Below are 21,311 nucleotides of genomic sequence, written 5' to 3'. Positions count from 1 at the left end.
AGACAAACAATGACTGTTCAAATCAAAAGAGAGCCACAGGCCACAACAAATACGTCAACTGACGAAACAGACTGCAAAGAATTCTGAGGAACAAACAGACAGGAACAAGGACAAACAACGAACTGATAACCAGCTGTACGCACAGGCTGAAATATATATTCAGTAAACAAGGATTAGCTGGAGAACGATTAAGTTGCAAAATTAAAAGATAAAGAAACCTTTGTAACTTTTACCATTTCCTTATGCCCCGAGACAATCCTGTCTCGAAAGTCTGCAGACAATTCCTTTGTGCTTTGACTGGGGCCTTATATAGACAGGTGTATGCCTTTTCAAATCATGTGCTGAAATCATGAACTGAATTTACCAACACAATCTCACGGCAATTCGTAACCTTTTGATTTAGTGGCTAATTCGTATGAATTCGTACAATCTAATTCTTAAAGTTTTGTAAGATTTGCTCATCCCCCAATGACAGTTGGGGTTAGGGGTGGGGTTAGCTGCCACGCCTCCTTTTTAAAATCGTACATTTTTGTATGACTGAACTTTTACGAATTCGTACGAATTAGCCACTAAACTGACAAAATGTAAAATACTTATGTTTCCTCGTGAGATCAGGCTGGAATTTACCAGAGGTGAGCTCTCAGTTAAGCTGCTGAAACATCTCAAGAATGATCAGTGGAAACAGAATGTACCTGAGCTCAGTTTAGAGCTTCACGGCAAAGGCTGTGAATACTTCTGTACAAGAGATTTTTCAGGTTTTTTATTTTTAATAAATTTGCAACAATTAAAAAAAAATCACATTGTCATTATGGGGTATTGTGTGTAGAATTTTGAAAAACTAAAATAATGTAACCATTTTGGAATAAGGCTGTAACATAAAAAATGTGGGGGGAAAAAGTGAAGCACTATTAATACTTTTCGTATGCACTGTACACATGCAGATTTTATGGGAGGAAAGTGTTTAAATCAGGGATTCTCAAACTTTTTCACTTCGGGGCCCACTTCTTTGTCTGATAAATTTTTTAAAGCCCCACATGTCTCTAAATTTTCTCTACAATGTTGAAATGCTCTAAAATGAAATGCTCATTTAAACTTTTTTCCTTAACAAATTTATGTTATACACTTGTTGTTCCTTCTATTATCAGCATTATATAAAAACATTTTATATATATATATATATATATATATATATATATATATATATATATATATATATATATATATATGTATATGTATATATATGTAGGTGAAGTCATAATTAATAGCCCCCTTTGAATTTTCTTTTTTTAAATATTTCCTAAATTATGTTTAACAGAGCAAGGAAGTTTTCACAGTATGTCTTATAATATTTTTTCTTCTGGAGAATGTCTTATCTGTTTTATTTTGGCCAGAATAAAAGCATTTTTTTTTTCATTTTTATTAAATCATTTTAAGGACAAAATTATTAGCCCCTTTAAGCTATATGGTTTTTCAATAGTTTACAGAACAAACTGTCGTTATACAATAACTTGCCTAATTACCCTAACCTGCCTAGTTAATCTAGTTAACCTAGTTACCAAGTTAAGCCTTTAAATGTCACTTTAAGCCAGGGGTCTCAAACTCGCGGCCCGCGGGCCATCTGCGGCCCTCAGTGCAATATTTTGTGGCCCGCGCCGACCACTGTACACCGACAGAATCAGCGGAGCGGGGAAAAAGAGCGCTCCCCGCTCCGCTGATTCTATCCGTACACAGCGGTCAGTGGCATTCCCCGCCCGCCGTGTAAACAAAGGGGCGGGGATGCCGGTGACGTCACCACGCACCCCGCCCCTTTGTTAGACGCTGTGACGGGCGGGAACTCGGGAACTCGCGCCGGCCAGAACCAAGGTAAGCTGTTCCCGCCCCTGCCTGCCACTTAGCTACCTATCTGCAGCCTGCCACCTACCTAGCTACAGCCTGCATCTTATATATTTAGGTAGATACAGACTGGTAGACTGATGTGACTGGAGTGGGGTGGGGGTGTTTTATTTATACATATATACGCCTTTTTTTTAGGTGAGGGCAGGCACGTGCACACATAGGGCTCAACCTGTGCAGTGCACATGCCCTTTTTAGTCTTGGATAGAAAGTGCCCTTCCAAAATTATCAAAAGTGCCCCCGCGACGCGGCACACCTTCGGTCCTGCCCTTCAGTAGGCGCGCGACAACACAGCTCTTGAGTACGCGTGCGACAACACAGCTGATCAGTACGCGCGCGACAACACAGCTGATCAGTACGCGCGCGACAACACAGCTGATCAGTACGCGCGCATCCACTCTGCAGTGGGTGAGGGAATGAAAGTTTTGAGTAAGTTCCCCCAAGCCATACTGAGGGTCTCAACTGCTTCCGCTCTAAAGCCAAATGTGATTCAGATTTGTGAGAAGAAGCGCTGTCAAGTCTCTGGCAGCAAGGAGTAGGCAAAAGATGCCATGTTCAGAAGAACTGTTCATAATCTTCACTCAATGTTCTATTAATGTTCAGGACACTTCATGTTCAGAAGAAATAATTAAAACTGTTAATAATGACATTTGAGGACTTTTTTTTGTGAAATCCCTTATGCGGCCCAGCCTCACCCAGACTTTGCCTCCTGCGGCCCCCAGGTAAATTGAGTTTGAGACCCCTGCTTTAAGCTGTATAGAAGTGTTGTAACGCCACGCCAGCAGAGAGAGCCCTTGCCCGACAAGTGACTCAGCTCCGCTCTCTCTGCGGCTACTTCCTGTTTGTGCTGTATTTCAGCGAGAGCTCAGACCATGCTTCCTTGTGAAGTTTACCTGCCTTACCAAGCGTTGTTCCAAGTGACTTTCATGACTGCTATCCTGTGTATGACCCTGCCTGCCTTGTTCACTCACGTTCTTTGTCTTTGCCCTCTTGATCTGTTTTGGACTGATTGTTGTGTTACTGAACTTCTGCCTGCACTCTTACTACGTCGTCTGGATTTGCCCGCTGTGTTTGTTGTTTGAAATCGCAGAATGTTTTCTCGTTGATGTCTTTGCCCAACCCCTTTAATAAACTTCTGCACATGGATTCTAACACTCCTTGTTACTAGTGTCTTGAAAATTATTTAGTAAAATATGATTTATTGTCATCATTCATTCATTCATTTTCTTGTCGGCTTAGTACCTTTATTAATCCGGGAATGCCCCAGCGGAATGAACCGCCAACTTATCCAGCACATTTTTACGCAGCGGATTCCCTTCCAGCCACAACCCATCTCTGGGAAACATTCACACACACACACACTACGGATAATTTAGCCTACCCAATTCTCCTGTACCGCATGTCTTTCACTGTGGGGGAAACCGGAGCACCCGGAGGAAATTCATGCCAACGCAGGGAGAACATGCAAACTCCACACAGAAACACGAGGCTCGAACCTGCGACCCAGCGACCTTCTTGCTGTGAGGTTACAGCACTACCTACTGCTATTATGAGTTATAAAAGCTATTATGATTAGAAATGTGAAAAATAAACAGATGGACAATAATTCAGAGGGGCTAATAATTATGTCGTCAAATGTATATATATATATATATATATATATATATATATATATATATATATATATATATATATATGTGTGTGTGTGTGTGTGTGTGTGTGTGTGTGTGTGTGTGTGTGTGTGTGTGTGTATGTATTTATAATAATATTTCTCCACAAAATATTCTCCCTATGACCAGTTCGCCCCTGCATTATATGTATTTGTTGTCTACAAAGCACACTATGGAAGAAAAATATAATACAACTAGTGAAAATAAATGGATTTTAAAATAATTGTTTAACTTCACTGAAGCAGTACAAAAAATTTATATTTAAGAGTATGTTTACAAACTTTTAATGCATATGATTTGGATATAACACCTCTCCAATCCAGTTCTATTAATCTGAGTCTTCCATAATACACACACTTAATAATGACTCCTACTTGTCTTCCCCGTGATGAAGAGTAGGCAAAATCTCATATGTAGTGAGGAAAAAAAAAAGAATGTGTTCATCAGATGCTGGATTCAAACTGGGTTCATGATCGTTCGTGTCAAAACATGTTGTCATGCGCTTTACGAGCTGCGCCATTCAAGCTGCTGCGTGCTGCACTCTTTAGTTATGTTGTCTCTGCCAATCAAACGCTGATGGGCGGGAATTACTCAACTGACTTATCACAACAAGGTATGCTATTTGCATTTAGCCTAAATAGACATCCCAAAATTGGCCTTTTTCCCTCCTCGCAGGGGCCCCAAGTGCACGCAGGCCCCTGAGTGGCGTTCAGTTGCTGCTGTGTTCACACAGTATGATTGATCTGTGAAACGAGGATACACACTGCATGAAAAAAGATAATTAATTCATTTTCCTTCTTTATATTTCAGAGGTCGCCACAGCGGAATGAACCGCCAACTATTCCAGCATATGTTTTAGACACCGGACACATTCCCAGCACTGGGAAACACGCATAAACTCTTGCATTCAAACACATACACTATGGCCAATTCAGCTTTTCAATTCACCTGTATAGCACATAATTAGACCATCGCAATCTCACGGCAATTTGTAACTTTTTGATTTAGAGGCTAATATGTATGAATTTGTTTGATCTTTTTCGTACAATTCAGTACGATTTGCTCATTACCCAATAACGGTTGGGTTTAGGGGTGGGATTGGGTGCCACGCTTCCTTTTAAAAATCGTACATTTTCATACGACTCAACAATTAGCCACTAAACTCACAAAACATAAAATACTTACGTTTCCTCATGAGATCAGGCTGGTTTAGACTGTGGGGGAAACTGGAGCTCCACACCAACATTGGTGTTGGTGTGGGGCAATGGAGAAACTCACACCAACATTGGGAAAACATTCAAACTCCAGTGCAAACCACTGAGCCACAGTACTCCCCCTAAAAAAAGGTAATGTTTGGGGAGCTGCAGGGATATTGTGGTTTATAACTTCTCCCCGAACTGTACCGCTGTACTGTATGTTGTTCTTTCATTGGCTGTTGGTCTTCGCTAATGTGTTTTTTCAGTCAGAACTCATTCACAGAGCATGACTTTGAATTACAGACAAGTCCAGATATTTCTCCTGTCAATTCATGCCTGCACAACTAGATTTTCAACCTGATTTGCAAGTTAACCAGCTCACAGCTTCACCGAGCATGACAGAATTGCAGACATGTATAGATATTTAGCATACCAAATATTACACAGGTGTCTGTACTACATCTGCATTTGTCTCAGATCGCATTTTTGATAAATGACACTGTGTGCTTGTCGCTCATGTGAACAATCACAGATTTGCCTCTGATATCCAGCTTTTGTCAGTGTGTTAACAAAACCTGTAGGCGAGTGAAAATCAGGGCTAAAATTAAGCATTAGAAATCTAGTGACCATTAAGTCTTTTTTGGTCTGTATTTAGTATACTATGGGTCCTCTTGAACAGCTGGATAGTTTGGTTTATTTTTTTTTTTTAATTCCATTGAAAAAATATTTCTGAGCCAGTGGTACTTAAAAAATGGGTTAATGCGCTCTATTGCATCTGCCCTGTGTTCATACTGACACTCCCCATTCTGAGACTTAAAGGTGGCATTGCTCATGTGTGTTCATGTATTTCTGACATGACACATTGTGTGAACCGTCAAATTCTCATATCCACTCCCTATAAAACTGGGCAAGAAACTGCTAATGATGTCTAAAGATGTTTCACCCCCACCAGTGTCAATATAATATGATTCAGCAGAATTGCTCCTAAATAGATTTAAAGACAACCTACGTTAAAAGATCGATCAGGGATTTATTAGTTCATTTCAATGAATCAGATCTTGATGATTCGATTCACTTGATTCGACTCAATTGAGTCAGATTGAATCAGAATAAAAGATTCTACCATTTGTCCAGCAAATAGAAGACATTGCATTTTACTAATCTTGTTAATGTTATTGTAGTGGCCAACGATAATATCATAACACAGTATTGGGTTAACTTCTAGCGAGGAAACCAGATCTACAACTCGAGGCAATGACTAAGAAGCACATAAACAAGAACACAGTTGTTACAAAATGAAAACAAAGATTTATTGAGCTACACTACAAGACATGAAACTAACTATGGGATAAACAAACAACAAACAAACACACACACACAGAATACACACAGAGGCAGTTCAGAGGATGTCGTTGACAACCGTCCCAAATTAATTCTAGTACTTCTTACAAGATCTTAGAATAACACCTGAGAAACCACAAAAGCAAAGATATGGCTTATCCTTAACTGCTTAAGATCAATCTGCACCAGATCAGCAAGAGACAACATTTGTTTGTGTTCCTTGCACTTTTGCTGAAGTCTTGAGTTTGCCTCGCCGGGCTGGCCTGGGGGAAGCACGGCGCTCCTGATTGGGTGGTGACTCACTTCGGTGATGTCTTTGGCATTCACTTATGAATGAGTGGCTGTCATCCTGAGTTACCGAGGTGACGGACTGCTGAGAGTCGGTTTGCGGAAGTTTGTGTGGTTTCAGCAGTCCCAAAACCTTAAGAGAGTAGCATCGTGGTGACCCAATGTGCAGCTGCCATGAAGGGCAGGGCCACGCCCCGTATCATCATACTTAGGCTTAATCATTAGACTGCTTGTTGATTTCATGTGGTGAAATCTCTTAAGTTTGTAATTATCTTACATCAAATGTTCATGAATCATGGAAAAGAGTCTTGTGGGGGCAGTTAGCTAGATTTTCCCACTGAAAATTGTTAGCCTACTGAAAATTGTTAGCCTACCAAATTCACCTGTACCACGTCTTTTGACTGTGGGGGAAACTCGAGCACCTGGAGGAAACCCACGCAAACGTGGGGAGAACATGCAAACTCTAGACTGAAACGCCAACTGACCCTGCTGAGGTACAAACCGCCAACCTTCTATTGCTGTAAGGCAATAGCACTACCTACCGATGACTGAAATGGCTTCAAACACCAAGGCGGCAAAGGACGTCAACATGGATGGATGTTGCATTTTATTTGGAAAAGAAAATCGGGTTGAGAACTCAAGGTCAGGTTAATGTCAATATTCAATATCCAACCTAAAACCAACCAAATATCAATCTCCTATGATGTCAATGATGTTAAAACTTGACGTTGTGTGGACATTAACACTATGACGTCTATCAGACGTTGGATTTTGGTTGCCATAACTGATGAATAAATGTCAGTATTTGATGTCAGTAAGACGTTGGTTTAAGATGTTTGCTCAACGTTGGATTTTGGTTAGTTTCCAACACAACCTAAAATCAACCAAATATCAACATCATTATTGGACATCAAAATAAGATTGTTCTTAGACGCTGGATAGACGTTTGGTCACCTGACAACACTGCCGTCTTATGACGTTGTGTTCCAGCTGGGCAATAACTAAATGCACTGCAGATGTTACGTTTACACTCATCCACAAATTACAAGTAAATGCATCAGTTTTTTAAAGCGTAATACTCATTACTCACTACTCTTGAGTACTTTTGAAAGAGTAACTTTTTACCCATACGTTGAGTAATATTTACAACAGATACTTTTGACTTACCTGCACTATATTTTAGGCAAGTAATGGTAGTTTTATTCGACTATGCTTTTTCAGTACTCTTTCCACCACTGCACGAATCACAGGACAGATTTTTCTAAGCCCCATAGACAAGAAAAAATAAAGTAATGACTGCAGGTTGATGGAAAGTAATGGAGTAAAAGTATCAATACTGCATTAAAAATGTACTCAAGGGAAAGTAAAAGATCAGATTTTTAAAACCACTTAGTAAATTACAATTTCTAAGAAAACCTGCTCAAATACAGTCATTTGTTTGAGTATTTGTAAATTGTTACTTTAAACCATTCTACAGCTGCATGTGTGTGTGTGTGTGGAAAAAACATTCAATGGACAAAATTATTAGCCCCTTTGGGCTATATATTTATTTGATAAAGAACAAACCATCATTTTACAATAACTTGCCTAATTACACCAACCTGCCCAGTTAACCTAATTAACCTATTTAAGACTTTAAATGTCACTTTAAGCTGTATAAAAGTGTCTTGAAGAATATCTAGTCAAATATTATTTACTGTCATCATGAAAAAGATAAAATAATTCAGTTATTAGAAATGAGTTATTAAAACTATTATGTTTAAAAATGGGTTGAAAAAAATCTCTCTGTTAAACAGAAATTGGGGAAAAAATTAAACAGGGGGGCTAATAATTCTGACTTCAAATGTGTGTCTGTGTATGTGTGTGTGTGTGTGTGTGTATATATATATATATATATATATATATATATACATGCCTAATATGTGATGGCCAGTGATTTATTTTTGAAAAATCCAGAGATGGTTGTGTACACCATGATTTTATATAAAATTCACCTTAATATGATGTGAAATGACTCAAAAGTGGTCATTAACAAATATTTTCTAAATTCAAAAGATTCAAAAGTATTGATGACATTTCTTTCTAAAACAAAAAATAAAAATGCTGTCGTTTAGAAGATATAATGTTTGCATCAAAGTACTGTAACGACGGGGAGTGACACATACAACTGAGGTAAGATCCACAATGTAGGTTTATTAGTCGTCAGGCAAGCAATGGTCAATACAGGTGCAAACGGGTATGTGAAGGCAATCCAGAATCGTAATCAGTAACAGGCGAAAGTAGTGATGTGACATTGTGCGCCGAGGCTTCGAAGCATGTGTCAAAAAAAACAATACATCTTGCAGTGTAGCAGTGTACCGGAACTTGATTCGTTTGCCATCATCACGTGATCAGTGACGTCCGAAGCTTCATTTTCGCCTATACCCACGTGACTACTTCGAATTTTGATTCAAAGGTTTAAACACCCTCATAGTAAAGTGTATAGCGAGAGATTAGATGTCGATTACATACAATTTTTAGTAAAAAGGTTTTGAACCATACTAAAGTGTATTAGCGTATTTTTTTACAACTATCTTTAAAGAAAACTACAGCATATTGTAGTATTGTGTTTAACAGAGACCAGCTGGCGAGTGCAACCCTGAAGCATCACTCACATAGCCTCTTTCTTTCGCCTCCCATGCATGGATCGCTGGTTTGATCCCCACTTGGAACAGGACTAGTTGTATTATGATAAACTTTTGAATACCTTGGATTTTACTACAGTCATCAGTGGTGTAATGTAATATATCTTGTGTAAAAACTACAGTAATTGAGTAATTTGTTTATATTGCTGTTGTTGTATTACTACATGGATGAGTTGGTCAGTTGTAAACATTTGACATTATGGCAACACAGTGCTTTCCCACACTTTAACCAGAAGAGGTATGAATATGTAGTCCATAGTTATGGTGAGTGAGAACCAGCGATCTAATGGAATACGATCGCTGGTAATCGTGACAAGTACAATTGTTTTTTTATAGACATTATTCTATTTTAGACCAATGAAAAAGATTTTCCCAACAAAATGTAAAACAAAATGTCAATGCAGTGTGTGTGTGTGAGAGAGAGAGAGAAATAGTGAGAGACAGTATTAGATGCATAAGATGTAAGACAGTAAGAGTATAAGATGATTTGATGATGATTGGCTGGACTGGGAGTTTTGAAATATTCAGTTTTTTTCTTTCATTTCACAACAAATGAAAACTACTTAAAAATCCAATAAATAAATGTGAGTAAAATAAACATTTCACTTACACATACCTGGTAAATTAAGTGAGAAGTAAATATATATTCATTCATTCACTTTCTTTTCGGCTTAGTCCTTTTATTATTCCAGGGTCACCACAGCGGAATGAACCACCAACTTATCCAGCAAGTTTTTACGCAGCGGATGCCCTTCCAGCTGCAACCCATCTCTGGGAAAGTATTTATATATATATATATATATATATATATATATATATATATATATATATATATATATATATATATATATATATATATATATAGTTTTTTTTTTTTTTATATCTACCCATTTTACCTTTAATGTTATTTTGATAACTTAGCAAAGTAACTGAATAATAGATGACCGAGAAAACTTCATTATTTACAGGCATAGGAACATACAGTGCTCAGCACATATAAGTACACCCCTCACGAATCTCTCTTTAAAAAAAAATAAAATTAATAGGAAGCTAAACAATATTATATTTGTGCATATACATTAGATTAGTCAGTACTGAAGCCAAATCTGGAGCTTATCTAACAAAATAACTTTCAGTAACTCAAAAACTAGTACACCCAAATGTATGTTATTGAAATATATTAAATACAAATTTAAAAAAGAGGAAACTACTCAATTACGCTGAGCATTAAAGTTATGTCATAATAATGATTTTGGTATGAAGGTTTTTGACACATGTATACATTTGAAAAATGCATAAATTACACTCATTTTACCAGCGTGTAACTTTGTTTAAATTGGCATACAAAGGTTTAAAACGTTGTTTGGCAGTTGACCAAAATCAGACCTGCTGAGGAGGCGGATGAATAATGGCAGTGACGCACGTCAAACCAGGAAAAAAGACGTGTCTGCACGCAACACTTTCACAAGAACAGGGCAGAACCGGCATACAGCAGGATGTAGTTTAACGAAAGAGTTTGCTTTAAATCATTATTTCTAAATAATTTGGAGTGCAAACGTGTCGTTTATCTTTAAAAAAAAACCACACAACCCTGTGTGTATTCAGGAAAGGTGTGCTATTGCCTTTTTTATTTAGACTTGCTATTGTAGAATAACCTTGTCCATTCAGAATTTTGTAATAGGCCTACTTGCCTCCATTGAGGTAAAGCAGAGTAAGTTTTTAGCCACTGACAAAATTAAATGCATTTTTTTAGGTTACAGCCTTATTCCAAAATGGATTAAATTCATTTATTTCTCCAAAATTCTGCAAACAATACCCCATAATGCAATGTGAAAAAGATTTTTTGAAATCATTGCAAATTTATTACAAATTAAAAACCTGACAAAATCACATGTACATAAGTATTCACAGCCGTTGCTCAATACTTTGTTGATGCCTTTTCGATTATGATCCCACAAGCCTGTCTTGGGAATTTTTGACCATTCCTCTTTGCAGTACCTCTCAAGCTCAGAGAGCTTGGATGAGAAGCAACGTTGTACAGCCATTTTCAGATCTCTCCAGAGATGTTCAATAAGATTTACATCTGGGCTCTGGCTGGGCCACTCAAGGACATTCATGGAGTTGTTGTGAAGGCACCCCATTGATATTTTGGTTGTGTGCTTTGGGTCATTGTCCTGCTGGAAGATGAACCATTGCCCCAGTCTGGGGACAAGAGCACTCTGAAGCAGGTGTACATTCAGGTTGTTTCTGTAGTACATTGCTGCATTCATCTTTCTTTCAGACAGAATGGCCATCGGGTTATTGATCGCCTCCAAAACTAAGGCCCTTTCCCCCGATCACTCAGCTTAGATGGCCGGCCAGCTCTGTGAAGATTCCTGGTGGTTCCAAACATCTTCCACTTATGGATAATGGAGGACACTGTGCTCATTGGAACTTTCAGAGGAGCAGATATTTTTCTGTAACATTCCCCAGAATTGTGCCTCGAGACAATGCTGACTCGGAGGTCTACAGACGATTCCTTGTCTTCATGCTTGGTTTGTGCTTTGACATGCACTATCAACCTTGGGACCTTATATAGACAGGTGTAGGCCTTTTCAAATCATGTTCAATTAACTGAATGGACCACAGGCGAACTCCAGTTAAGCTGCTGAAACATATTAAGAATGATCTGGAGAATGATGGCTGTGAATACTTATGTACATGAGATTTTTCAGGTTTTTATTTTTTAATAAATTTGCAACAATTTCAAAAAGATCTTTTTTCACATTGTCATTATGGGGGATTGTGTGTAGAATTTTGAAAAATAAAAGAATGTAACCATTTTGGAATAAGGCTGTAACATAAAATAATGTGGAAAAAGTCAAGCACTATGAGTACTTTCCAGATGCACTGTATATGCGGATATAAAGAAGCAATACAGGAGACCTACCATAAATGGCCTGTATATGCACATATATGCAACTCAATTTTGATATGTGGCATATATACACACATATGCAGCATATATTTTATCATATATGTGAATATATGCAGCATAGGTTTAATATATACGCAAATATCCTCATATAGGTTCTTTCCATGTGGATAGTCAAGTGTTATTACACACAAATGAAACTTTTATCATCATTTAGGGTACTCACCCTTCCCTTCTTTCAAACATTTGAGTTCTGAACAGAACATTTAATATTCCCCTACTTTGCAATAAAAATGTGCAATACTTTTTCATACGTAATTGAATACAGCAACTTATATCAATATACAATGCAACACTTACTACATTCGCATTTGTAGACAGCAAGGTATAACCTGTATATTTATAACAAATCTATACATACAATTCAACATCCAGATTGCTTGACTAACTGCATTTCATATATATATATATATATATATATATATATATATATATATATATATATATATATATATATATATATATATATATATATATATATATATATATATATATATATATATATATATATATATATAGTGTTGTCACTTGTCACTTCATGTACACTGGAAGCTTCTGTAGCCAAATGTAGACATACATTTCTGTAGACAAATTTCTTGTGTGTGTGTGTGTGAAGCACACTTGGCAATAAAACTGATTCTAACTCTTCTGTTCAACCCACATTTTTAAAAAAAGCTTTAAATCTGGTAAACTTTGACTTCTGGTCTTGTTTTTCTTACTTAGTCAGTGGTTTCAGGTTTTCAGTTTAATATCTTATTTTATGTTCAACAAAAAAAGAAACTTAAAGTGTTGAGATTGATGTTGAGTAAATAATGAATACATTTATTTAAGGCTACGTCAACATCACTGCTGTGCTGCCTCCCTCTAGTGGCTCAGGCTATTATTGTTCTGGTGGTTCTTCAGATTTTTCTTTACATGTGTCTTTTAAGTCAAATTATTATATGTAGCCTGTGTTAATTAAATTAGATGTAATTAATCAATTCAATTCAATTCACACTGTTCCAGTTACTATGACCATTTATGTGAAGCTGCTTTGACACAATCGACATTGTAAAAGCGCTATACAAATAAAGCTGAATTGAATTGAAAAGTTAATAATAGCAACGTTGTGAGATCAATAGACTATTTTAAATATAAAGGTTTAAAATTAAATTGGCATCAGCTGATTGTATTTATTACCCATACAATGATGGATTGCAGCTGGAAGGGCATCCGCTGTGTAAAACGTGCTGGATAAGTTGGCGGTTCATTCCACTGTGGCGACCGCAGGTTAATAAAGGAAATGAATGAAAGCTTGTATTCATTCAATAATTAATGTATTCATTCATTGTCTAGTCACACTATGCTATACGAACCATGCCCAGGCCCGTTTCCCGGATTGTTTAAGAAGTGTGAGTGCGCTGAATAGGGCTCAGGCACGGTTCACTTGGCCGGCCCTGGCCTGGTTGGAAGAGATGGGCCTGAGCGCGGTTCACTTGGGCTTTGGCCAGACATGAAAGCGAGACGTGACTTTAAGGGACTGTTTCATATGGATTTATTAATCATTCTTACTGTTCAATCAACGCAAACTGCCATAGTTTATTAAAGATGAAAACCCCTCACTGCACGACAGCTGCGTGCCTTCAGCAGACCTCCTCATTCCTGCAGCACGAGAGCTTTATGATTGTTTATGAGTGCCAAAAGTGGTGGATCTGTTCGGCGAAATATTTGACTGCATGTCGCTGCATATCAAACGACTGAAATGATATAACCAGAGAAATCTCCACTGTGCTGAGCGAGAGTGCTTCTCACTGAACAGCGCAGCATCAATGACGTAAGCTTGCCCAGGCCAGATTGTAGTGTGAGTGCGGGCCTTCGGGGGAGACGGGAGTGGGGACAAGTGTGCTTTGGCCCGGTTCGAGGCAACAGTACCTAGTGTGAGTACGGCCTTAGTTGTTGGTTCAAGAGTTCACACTTAGCTGATAACTGATTATAAGCAAGTATGGCATGCTGTCCTGGGAGAGAACCCTGAGCTCAAAAGGTCCTTGAGCCCTGGGCTCCCTCCTGTTTGCAGGCCGAGAGGGGAGCTTTGAGCTCAGGTAGATCTTGACAACTCCCCCCTTGATAAGAGCTGATGACTTAAATGAATGCTATGAAGAGATATGCTGTAGGATGAAAGTTTGACTGTAGCACTAAATTTAGATTGATCAATTCACTTGTAGTGCATATTTTCGGAGTATGGGAGGAAACCGGAGAAAACCCACGAGAGCACTGGAAGAGCATGTAAACTACGCACAGAAACCACAGCCGGCCTGTTAAAAGACAAGAACTGGTGACATTCTTACTGTGAGGCTACCGTGCCACCCTAAAAGGAGAACGGTGGAGAAGTAGGGGTGGAATGGGGATTCTTTAAATCGAAGATGGCTGTAGTGAGAAACCCTGGCTCTTTATAGTGGGTTAGGAATAGCCTGATTGGTGGATCATACATAGATAGTGCAGAACCAGCCGTGTTCAGTCATAATCACATGATCTTCTCGAAATCAAGCTACGGTCACACTAGAGTTTGTGCATGCGAAATTCTGTCATACGGCGCTACGAAAAGGGGCGGGATTAAACAAGCTTATTAGACATTTTAAAAAGTGAGCGATTGCTCCATGTTTTAAATTTCTGCCCAGAGATGTCATGTTTCACGCAGTCAAGTGATGAGATTTCGCAGGTCAGAGTTCACCAAGCTTGAACTTTGCACCGCAGCAACCTGCGAAACTTGACGCATGACCCCGCGTTTCCGGTCTGACGCATTCACGTGCGTATGAATGGAAGTCTATGGGAGGAAAAGCCTAGTGTGACCGCAGCTTTAGTCTATAAATAAACTTCAATTAATGGATATCAGTGAATCTGCAGTCCAAGGGGGAATAGGACGATCATTCAACTAGTGTGGAACAATGAATGAAAAGGTTTTGGAAGAGGAGATGCAGTGTCAAAAGACTGTTATTTTTTACAACATAAAAAGTATTTTAAAAGGTGTTAAAAATAGTTCAGAAAAAAAAAATGTAAACGTTTGATGAACAGTACAGTCGAAAAATAGAACCTAACTCTTTGTTGTTTTTCATTAAGTGATTTTCGGTAAAATACACTGTGGTCTATTAAGTCCAATTTGACCAAGTCCGTCCAGAAAATCAGCAAAAAATGACAGAATACATAGGTTATTGCAGATTAAATTGATCTTGCATGGAGGGCAGTCAATCAAAAGCGCTACAAATTTCAAATGGCAACGTTATTCTTCCTCTTCATTTGCCTGTTCATTTTAGCTCAACAACCTTAAAGGGCCATGAAACCCTCCTGTTTCAGCAGGGTGTTTTTACACCTCTAGTTTGGAAAAAGTGAGGAAAGTGGGTGTGTCTAGCTCTGTTTAAGTGGGAGTGTCGGGGGAGGGAACAGGAGAAGGATTTGAATAAAAATGGGAGTTTTCATTTGGGCACATGCTGATTTTCACAGAGGCAAAACAAACACACACGCAGGCATGGGCGTAAATCTGATTTAACAGTAGGGGGAGACAATAAATACAAATTTTTTTGAGCATTTTTCTAAAGGGGACACAAATAATACAACCGAATTGTACTAATACAGGTATGTCCCCACAGTTAAAAATGGTTTCATCATTATTATTATAGCATGGAGACTACGTCATTATGATTATTATCAAAGTTTTTCTCAGGTTCAACAACAAAGCAAATTTTTCTTCAAAACTATTTATTGCATTGTTTGTCGTGTTGTTTACAGTCAACAGACTGACTCCTGAAGCAGAATAAATGCAAGACATTTTCCATACTCATAATAACTACCTTGTTTACATTACACTTGTTAAATTTACAGCTCATATTGTAAATCTGTGAACCTGTGAAATCTGCTAAACAGCCACAACTCCAAAAACATTAAAAAAAAAAAAACCTCAGAAGAATTGTCATTATCCATTCAATAAAGCACAACAACCTTACCTGACACTGTGCATCTGACTGACCCTGCTCTGCCTGTTCCTCAATCATTTATTTCTCCTTTGCCTGTTGTTGATAATGTGACATTAGTATTTTCATAAGCACTCATTCTTAAAGCCAAATTGCTTAATATGTAAAGTTGTTGTACTTTCTGTTTAGCTGCACTTAAAAATGATCTTATGCCCCTTTTCTCTGACATTTTATCCAATACATGACACTGCAGTGCAAGTTTATTTATACTGTAGCACATTTTATAAACAATGGTAATTCAAAGTGCTTTACATAAAGATTACAAAACTATCATAATCCCAACAATAAAAACACAGAGTTAAAAAAGGTTAACATTTAAATTTCAAACTAATTGAGTCACTTAAAAAAAGAATAGAAACTGATTATACATAAATACAGTGGGGTTAGTGTGCTCAGTGTAGCACAGTGCTCATTTAGCAAATACACAGCTAAACAATATGCTAATTGTGGTCGTTAATGTTAAGTTAATGTTATGCCAAGTCGTCACAAATGAAACAATGCATGGGAAACGGCTTTAGCATTAGCAACAAGCTAACGTTAACTAGATAAGTAATTTTAATTACTAATAAAGCAGATTCATGGACAATTACACAACTAATTTACGCAACTAATTTATGAATGAGTCTGTAATAACTACATTGAAGAGAATCACTTTATTTAAGGATAAAACCCCCTACTTACTTACTGAAATTCAACATTAACACAGGCGCAGCCGCACACACGTGCGTGTGTGTGAGTAGGTGAGATGAGGGAAAAAAATAAATAAATAAGCACACAGTGGACCGAACCACTTTGAGAAAGGGAAGGAGGAACTCAACTGCTTCTAAATGCATTTTAAATGATAAATACAGTTTTCTTTCTGCGTAGACAATTATTTTAGGTATATATACATATTTTTTTGTAATTGAGAGTGGTTGTTTTTTTTGGGTGGGGGGTGGGGGGCAACCCTCGGATGGGAGGAAACATGTTGACTTTATTATTTAATGTTACTGTATATAGTTAATAAAGTTTAATTAAAACACAGTATATAGTTGACAGCATGATGAATTTCCTGATGTTCCACATGGTGGAACAAAACAAACAATATAGTCTGGTCATGTAGGAAACACACCATACACCACATTCAGATGACCAATATTAACAATACAAAATAAAGGTTAAAAATGTGCTAATTTCAAATTTAAATGTATAAAGAGACAACTTAAACCACTTCAGATTTGGGCATAAATAACCTAATAAATACAAGGTGGGTGATAAATACCCTGCTAAAAAAATCCAGCTTGAACCAGCCTAGGCTGGTTGGCTGGTTTTAGCTGGTCGACCAGCCTGGTTTTAGAGGGGTTTTGGCCACTTCCAGGCTGGTTTCCAGCCATTTCCAGCCTGGTCTTAGCTGGTCAGGCTGGGAGATGACCAGCTAAAACCAGCTTGACCAGCCTAGCAGGCTGGGAGCCCAGCCAAAACCAGCTATGTCCAGCTTAAACCAGGCTGGTCAAACTGGTTTTAGCTGGATTTAGCTGGTCATTTTCCAGCCTGACCAGCTAAGACCAGGCTGGAAATGGCTGGAAACCAGCCTGGAAGTGGCCAAAACCCCTTTAAAACCAGCCTGGTCGACCAGCTAAAACCAGCCAACCAGCTTAGGCTGGTTTAAGCTGGATTTTTTAGCAGGGTAGCAAGGCAATATTTAAGACTTCAGACTGGTCACAGTCTGTAAATAGCTGATAGTAAATAAAGTTTCAGTATTAGAAAGTATAAAGCAGTATTAGAAATATGGACCTTACGTCCAAATTGTAATGGCTTGTTCATTTCAACCCACCCTGTGTCTACAATCAGCATAAATGACAAAACTACAAACTGCAAGGAACATATTACCAAACATTAAACAAATTTTAAAAATTACGTTATTAAAAAACCGCCAACAATCAAATGCAGTGAAAAAACGCAAATTATACAACTCTATTTTTGTTATAGGACAATTTTAGACTGAGATACACCTTTCAAAAATCTTGGGGAAAAATCTAAACATTTAGAAAATGACCTTTAAAGTTGTCTAAATTAAGTACTAAAAGTACCAAAAGCATTGTACGTTAATAATCTAAAATTGAGTTTTGATATATTTACAGTTGCAAAATGTCTAAATATCTAAGTTTAATGAACAGAATGAAGAAGATGGAATCCAGCCCATAATGCATAATTAAACTAATAAGGTCTTAAATGCTTTGTGGTTCATTGTTCTTTATGAAAGCATCAACTAAAGACAAACCCTTATACAGGTGTGGTGTACAGGTGTTGCTCATTACCACTCACATCAGTGGCCTATAAATATGAATCAGTAAAGATGTCATGCACTGTGGAGGACAACAGTAGAATCATGTTCTTGCTAAGTTTATTTCTCACCAGTGAGTTTCTTGTGGGGAAAAAAAAAAATAAATAAATAAATAAATAATCATCATTTGGATTAAGTTTTGTGCTGCTAATAATGTCTCAGTGATGAGTAGTGCACAGGTGTCTTAATCAGTTCTTTTTGTTTCTCAGTGATTCTTCTGAACTCCAGCTTGCTGATATCAGCAGGTCGTGGTGGGCATGATGGTGGGCATGACGGCCACAGTCACGGTGGGCACAACGGCCACAGTCACGGTGGGCACGATGGCCACAGTCACGGTGGGCACGGTGGGCATGATGGTCACTATCATGGTGGGCACGATCATGATGGTCATGACAATGACTACTGCAGGAGGTCTACTGGTGAGTTTCTCAATGTCCCAGAATGTTACTTTGTTTGTTTGTTATTTTTGTTTAATCTTTCACCTAAACTTCACTGATTTGAGTAATGCTTAACGTTTATTGGTTATTTTGCTCAATTGATCAGTGAGTAAAATCTCCCAGTTTAAGATACTGAAGTGGAACTTTCATTTTTAGACACCAAAACCGCATGTGAAGGTTCTGTCCTGCATCTGTCCTGTCCTGGTAAGATGCTGAAGTTTCACAATCTGGTTAATCAGTGCTGGTTAAATAATACTGTTTGTTACATGCATTTTTTTTTCTTGCCTCCTGTAGATCATTTTAAGATCAAGATCCTTGCTGCAAACTATGGACGTACAGATCGCACAACCTGTGTTGACTATCATCCATGGAGGGAAATCAAAAAAACAGACTGCTATTCATATCACTGTCTGACTGATGTGTCTGCAAGGTAATGTTTTATTTTTTTTTTTAACTGGATATCTGGTTTCTAATGGGTCCGTTTACGGGTATTATGTGCAAAAGCGAACTGAATTGAATCCAGTCTTTACTCAAATGGGATTCATGAACCGTCATTTTGTAGGTGTGATGGACGCAAGAGCTGCTCTATACCAGCCACCAATGGTGAATTCTCTGATCCGTGTTATGGCACATACAAGTACCTGAGGGTCAAATACTGCTGCAAGCGTAAGTTACTCTACAAAGCAAAGAAATTGCTCTACTGGTGTTTACGTGACCTCATTAAGCTTTGTTTTAACTTCTCTCGCAGGTCCTAGGAGTTGATCTTGTGGATCAGAGTCCTTTCTCTGCCAGCATCTCCACTGAAGTTTGTTCAATAAAAGCTTTTAATGTTAATGAACTCTTGGTTTTTATTTAAAGTGTAATTATTAAATGTCTTTGGAACCCGTCACTGAAGCAGAGGTGATTTAAGGCTGTTTGTGGTTTAATGGAGCCGGACACAAAGATGAACTTCTGCAACTATAAAAACCGTGGTAATTTTCATGTTAGACCTCTAAGCTTAATACAGTTTGGTGTGCAGTAACATTTGAGCCTCAAATACAGTTAGGTTGTACATGCAATTATTCACTCCCCAAAACCAAGTCTAGTAAAACTCCCTTCTGTCTTACGAGTGCAAAGTTTAAGTGATAGTTGCAATGCCAGCTAGGATTTTTTTTTTTTTTTTTTTGTGTGTGTGCAACTTCAAGGATTTAAAACTGCAGTCAGTCTTGCTGTTCTTAGCTGACAGGAATGGTACCTGGTGTGCTCTTTGGTTGTTGTAGCCTATCTGCCTCAAGGTTGGATGTTTTGTGTATTTTGGTTGCGCTGAGTAGTTACTGAGTTTGTTGCATATTCTCAGCTTGAGCTAAATTGGCCATTCTCCTCTGGCTTCAACGAGATGTTTGTGCACAAAACTGCTGCTAACTGGAATTTATTTTTTTTTTTTCTGGTCCTTAAGCTATTCCCTGTAAAACCTTACAAATGGTGGTTTGTGAAAATCCCAGTAAACCAGCAGTTTCTGAAATACTCAGACCAGCCTGTCTGGCACCAAAAGCCATTTCATGGTTAAAGTCACTTAAATCTGTTTCTCAACCACATTCCTGGTTTTGGATGTCTCCTTTTGGCCGTCACACACATAACAGGTCTTTCAGTCTCTCCTGATGATCTGTTTGATTAAGGAGACATGGGAAATGTGCAGAGCTGGCATTTCTCCAGGATCATGGTTGAGAAATACTAACTTAAATAACCTTTCTCTCCATTCTGATGCATGGTTTGAACAGCAGCAGATCATCTTGACCACGCCTAAATGAGTTGCTGCCATGTGATTGGCTGATTAAAAATTTGTGTTAACAAGTAGTTGGACAAATTTACCTAATAAAGTGGCCTGTAAGTGCATTTTATATTAACAATTATTACTTTTATCAACCTAATTGTACTGTTAAAGTATTTGTAGTTTTTTTTTGTTTGTTTGTTTTGTCAACAGCAGTTATGCAAACTGCTCATTGTTTTGAATTTTGTTTTTGATGGGACTCTAACACTTCTTTCAGCTTGTGAAAGTACATGGCAATCTGCACACAGAAAGCTATACTGGCAAAGGCAGCCATAGTGTAAATGTTTCAGTCTAAAATGTTTAAGTAACTAGGCTGCTAGATAATGAAATGTGACTACATGGACAGCCTGCAATATCTGTAGAGAAACAAATGTTAGAGAATCATAATAATATGAGTAAAGCTTACTTTATATTTAATTTTACTGTGACATATCAAAAAACAATTCCTAGTATTACTTAAAATCTCAATTGTCCAATAAAAAATGCTAATTTTATTCATAAAATCTACATCAGTAACCTTGTAACAGCATACATACAGTCCAGAAGGCTGTCTTGTCAAATGATACTTGTAAAACACCAATTAAAAACAGAATTAAATTAGTGTTTGTGGTTAATGAGTTTTTTTTTTTTTGTTATGAAATCTCAAGTAAACAATTATTTAAAAGCTAGAACAGCTAGTATTTCTCTTTTTTTATAT

At 37.8% G+C, this 21,311-nt stretch overlaps 2 protein-coding genes across 3 annotated transcripts in view; one reads left to right on the top strand and one right to left on the bottom strand.

Annotated features, from left to right (window-relative positions):
* LOC100331460 (beta-1,3-galactosyltransferase 2-like) overlaps positions 1-16,781 on the bottom strand; it is a 37,182-nt gene extending 20,401 nt beyond the window's left edge. Inside the window, exons 1-2 of one of the 2 annotated variants that reach the window (XM_073937734.1) lie at positions 16,729-16,781; positions 16,021-16,083 (exon numbers count right to left, since the gene is read on the bottom strand). In XM_073937734.1, the coding sequence (XP_073793835.1) occupies positions 16,021-16,034 (14 nt within the window). In that variant the 5' untranslated portion in view covers positions 16,035-16,083; positions 16,729-16,781. The remainder of the gene's footprint in view (positions 1-16,020; positions 16,084-16,728) is intronic. The other variant, XM_073937735.1, reaches the window with a different exon arrangement.
* Positions 16,782-18,391: 1,610 nt separating this feature from the next.
* si:ch211-12h2.8 lies at positions 18,392-19,643 on the top strand. The gene is given in 6 exon segments (NM_001144808.2): positions 18,392-18,443; positions 18,580-18,789; positions 18,964-19,011; positions 19,102-19,237; positions 19,370-19,473; positions 19,556-19,643. Coding segments are annotated over 6 exon segments (540 nt in total). The 5' UTR covers positions 18,392-18,415; the 3' UTR covers positions 19,570-19,643.
* The last annotated feature ends 1,668 nt before the right edge of the window (positions 19,644-21,311 follow it).

The sequence above is a fragment of the Danio rerio genome, chromosome 22, assembly GCF_049306965.1.
Source record: "Danio rerio strain Tuebingen ecotype United States chromosome 22, GRCz12tu, whole genome shotgun sequence".
NCBI classification, from domain to species: Eukaryota; Metazoa; Chordata; class Actinopteri; order Cypriniformes; family Danionidae; genus Danio; species Danio rerio.
The sequence above is the reverse complement of the archived record's forward strand: the minus strand, read 5'-3'. Positions and strand labels throughout refer to the sequence as shown.